The following is a 4,492-nucleotide window of genomic DNA, read 5'->3' on the forward strand; positions in this document are numbered from 1 at the left end:
TTTTAGTGCATTTGCATTATGAAAGGGTGTCTCGGAGACAAGTTTATCTTGTTTCCCTTTATTAAACAGATCAGACTTCGTGGTCGATTGAAGATCCAGAATCTTCTTGGGACCTAGTAGCTTATACAAACTGTGTGACTTTATGTATTGTTTATATTGTTTGGTACAGAAATGTATTCACAAACATACCGTGCCAGTGTGCCTGCATGGAAGTATATATCTGCCTCCAGATCTTTCCAACTGTTAACTAACAACATGCTGATCTAGATGGTTTAAACGTACCTGAATTTGCTGTGGTTTTTGACAGCAAATTTTATATGGATTCCTCTGTACTCTTCAATGCTTCTTATACTAGTGCTATTATCCTGTTTTACTTAGTAAATAGCAATAGAGGGTGTTCCTCAACTCACTTGGGATATATTGGTAACGAAAAAAAGTTAGGGCGACTAAGAATAAGAAGCAATGAGTAAACTTGAACAGAGCTACCGATTTTGTGTAATCTTGTGCTTGGTTTAGTGCTTGGTTTAACAAATTATGTACGTTACACATCAATGATAAGTCATCAATCTTAATTAGGTCACCTCTAGTTTGCTCTAAAGGTGCTAATGAGCATAGCTGGCTAGTGAACTATTTAAGCTCTTCCCCAAAATTTTCAAATTTCAGGAGTCTAGTACAACCAAGTTCGATTCAAGAGACGTGTGAACAAGCTTGATATTTCAATATATTTAAACTAATTTAGTTCACACATTATGAAATTTAACTTGAAATTTAAATAAATCAATTAAGCTGATATAAGAACACAATATAAATCTCTATTACATAAGGGAAGGGGAGCAACGGTGTCCTCTTTTGAATTGACTATTTTGCCCCCCTTTCCTTTCTAAATTACAAAAGGAATCTCAATACCAACATGGGGTCAAACAAAGCCATCGAAAATTAATTTTCAACAATCACTCAGAAATCACTTATATGAGGAAACTTTACAAATCACTCATAGAATTGAGAAAATCACGTTGTAAAAATCACGCAAATCACTCAAATGATCAGGAAACTTTACAAAAATTAAAAATTAACTTACAAGCAAAACTAATATATTAGGTATTCAATACATACAAAAACATTCACAAAATTCACTTACAAATCATTGTTCTCAATAACCATTCACAATCACACATACTCATAAAAATTACCTATAAACACAAATCTGAAAAAAACATAAGATTTTGACAGTGATATCACACATTCGTCCATCGGCGATTTGCGAACTTTCAAACAGGTACATAATTCTTTTAATCTTCAAAGTTATTTCACATTAATCGACTGTTATGTAGTTGAAAAAATGGAGATAATAACAATTAGTTGAAGAGGGCTTTTATATAATTAAACTTAAATTTGATTCATTTTCATATAAAATCAGAAAACAAGATGTGTATGAAATTTGATTCATTTATGACACATTTAGTTCTTTTTTCTAAAACTTCCAATATAAAATTTTTGCCCAAAACTTTTGCAAAATATCCATGTCAGAAATAAATTTTGAAAAATAAAACAATATCAAACATTTTTGCGAACAACTTTTGCAACAATCCATTTTCAGAAAAAAAAATTACATTAATTTGCGAAAACCATTTAATGTGAAATCAGATTGTGTATGAAAATTTTAAAATTTCATTTCACATATAATTGAACTCAAAGTGTTAAAATTTAGAAAAGGAGAAAAATTAAAAATTCCCATTTCATGCGAAATCAGATTATGTATGAAAAACTTAAAAATTCATTTCAATTATAATTGAAACTCAAACTGTTAAAATTTAGAAAAGGAGAAAAATTAAAATGACCATTTCATGCAAAATCAGATTGCGTATGAAAATTTTAAAATTTCATTTCAAATATAATTAAAACTCAAAGTGTGAACATTTAGAAAAGGAGAAAAATTAATCTTCACCGATTTAAGTGGCAAATAAGTATATGGACCAACTTGGTTAACAAGCAAGATTTTTTTTTAAAAAAAATCCTCCTAAATTAAATCAGACAGAAGTGCACAAGTTTTATTACTCAAAATAAAAATAACCCAAACCAACCCATCATGATTCATTTGGATGTATCCTCGCACGCATCGCGTGCACAAAAGGCTAGTGGATACTTATAGAAAGTGATCACTTCATCTTAAGGAATGATCAATGTTTATAATAACCTATGTTACTTGGCCTTGTATACCCATGTCCGATACGGTACTTGTCTAAGTGTCTAACTCAGTTATTTTATGAAAATTTTCAATGATTTCGGCCCAAAATGAAATGTCAAAGTGTCCATGTCCACGTCCGAGTGTCAAGGATTTGACACAGGTACTTGAGGTGAATTGAAGAGTTCATGGGACTAAGATAATAACTAATTGAAAAATGGTCTAATATGAGATTTTATGATTAACTCAAGGCATATCTATAGACTTATTGTAAGATACTAAGATTAAGATTAGGTATATATGAACTGAATACTACCTTGATCATGTTCAAACTCATTTAAATTAACCGAGTTCAATCTCTAGGTATTAGTTGAGCTTAAAAATGTGTTGAACCTTAGCTCAATTACAAAATAATTTGTTCAAGCTCGGCTTGTATTGAACTTGTTTATTAATCAAGTCAAATCAAACATTTTTCTTGTAAATCTTTTGATTTAATAAGTTGTTGAAAATTTTAATAATAACGTATACAGCTTATATAAAACAACTGAAGTATGAGTATAACGAATAGGAATTCAAGAATGTAAAACTATTTACCAAATAAAGGACTCATCATACATTTTTGTACACAAAAGATTTTCTAGAAGAGGTCGGTTTAAGAACACAAATAAAAAACTATTCATAAAAACGTCAAACTATAATAATTATATTCAACCTCATTTACGTGCTTTTGAATTTGTTCAAACTTGACTAATCTACTAAATAAACGAAAAAAAGAGATTTTTTTTTATTTTTTATTTGAACTTTTTTATGTGAAAGGTGAACAATTACCAGCCTTGATTATTGATTAAGTTGGAATAAGAGTATCATTTACAGTTTACACTTCTAAGATTAACGAACAGTGACCAGTCTGATAAGTGACATCAACATCGAACATCCCTTATCTGTTCAAAGTATGAGATCTAGAAACGAGGAGAACACAAGCCTCGTAATTTCTAAATTGACAACATCAAAAACACTAATTTTTACTAAACTCTTCCACACCCAATCCCTCCTCACCTCACCTTCCCATCCACAATGACAACAACAACCGCCGCACCACTAATCTCCGCCGCACTCCCAATCTCATCCGCCGCACCACAACCACGCATCCTCTCTCTCCGTCGCACCGCCACCATTCCAACAACCCTAACATTTCCAACAACACTCACAAAGACCCCAAAAACACCGTCGATACGATGCGACGTCGCTTTACAATCAGACACCTCAATTTCAGCTTCAGAAGAAGAAGAATTGAAGAGTAATTTAGATAAAGTTGGGTCTAGGGTTAGGGTAAAAGCGCCATTAAAGGTGCATCATGTGCCGAAGTTACCGGAAGTTGAATTAACGCCGGAAATGGAAGGGGTTATTAAACAGTATGTTGGATTTTGGCAAGGGAAGCGTCTTTCTGCTAATTATCCCTTCAAAGTTCAGTTTTCGATCGATGTCGAAGATCGTGGTAAGGTTAAATTCTTTGCTCATCTTAGGGAAGACGAGTTCGAAATCATTGATTGAGCTCCAATTCGGTTTTGTGGCTGACTTATTGTATTGTGATTAGATATGATATACTTTTCATATTGTATGTTGTTTTTATTGTTATCTGGGGTTTTCTGCAATCTTGGTTGATAAATTGTTGTATTTGTATATACATGTACTCTATTTTACTTGGTTATTATACTTAACAAGTTAATAAATTGATCGATCGAGTTGGGGAAATTTTGCGAAATTGATTGTTTTTTCTGTGTAGAGGTAATTATTTTTATTAGCAAGATAGGGAAATCTTATTGAGGACTTTAGTTGAGCTAGCTTGTTTTGGTTTAGATGTAGCTAGAGCAAATAGTGTGTAAACCAGCCAAGCAAACAAACAACTTGTGAAATCACTCTGTTACAGCGCGATTGTTAAGCAAATAAAGGAACACTAAGAACATTTAGAAACTAGTTTAATAAATGGGGTAAGTTTTGACACCATTGTGTTTGAAGATCTTGCATAAGTAGGATAACTGAATTAGTATTCTCCTCATATATATGTATCTTCTTTGTCATATTTGTGGATTAAGTAATATTTGAAATGTTTTCCTGTTCTCTTCAACTTATATTTAATTCAGTGCACTATTCAGTTCAGCTTGCAACTTAACAGTTCAATAACTTATTGCTCAAATATTAAAATATAACCATATTTCATCCTTGCTATTTCTATTAAATTTGATTTTAGTTAATCATCTATTGGTTGAAGTCTATCCCTTTCCTGAGATAACTATTGTCGAAACCTGCTTG

At 31.8% G+C, this 4,492-nt stretch overlaps 1 protein-coding gene across 1 annotated transcript; it reads left to right on the forward strand.

Annotated features, from left to right (window-relative positions):
- The first annotated feature begins 3,122 nt into the window (after positions 1-3,122).
- LOC104892793 (ferredoxin-thioredoxin reductase, variable chain, chloroplastic) lies at positions 3,123-3,912 on the forward strand. Its single transcript, XM_010678802.4, has one exon. The coding sequence runs from the start codon at positions 3,257-3,259 to the stop codon at positions 3,731-3,733; it is 477 nt and encodes a 158-aa protein (XP_010677104.2). The 5' UTR covers positions 3,123-3,256; the 3' UTR covers positions 3,734-3,912.
- Positions 3,913-4,492: the final 580 nt, after the last annotated feature.

This window comes from Beta vulgaris, chromosome 1 (genome assembly GCF_026745355.1).
Source record: "Beta vulgaris subsp. vulgaris cultivar EL10 chromosome 1, EL10.2, whole genome shotgun sequence".
In the NCBI taxonomy this organism is placed as follows: Eukaryota; Viridiplantae; Streptophyta; class Magnoliopsida; order Caryophyllales; family Amaranthaceae; genus Beta; species Beta vulgaris.

Excerpts from the sequence above, each read along its gene's own strand:
- LOC104892793 (XM_010678802.4), top strand. The coding sequence starts at position 3,257 with ATGACAACAACAACCGCCGCACCACTAATCTCCGCCGCACTCCCAATC.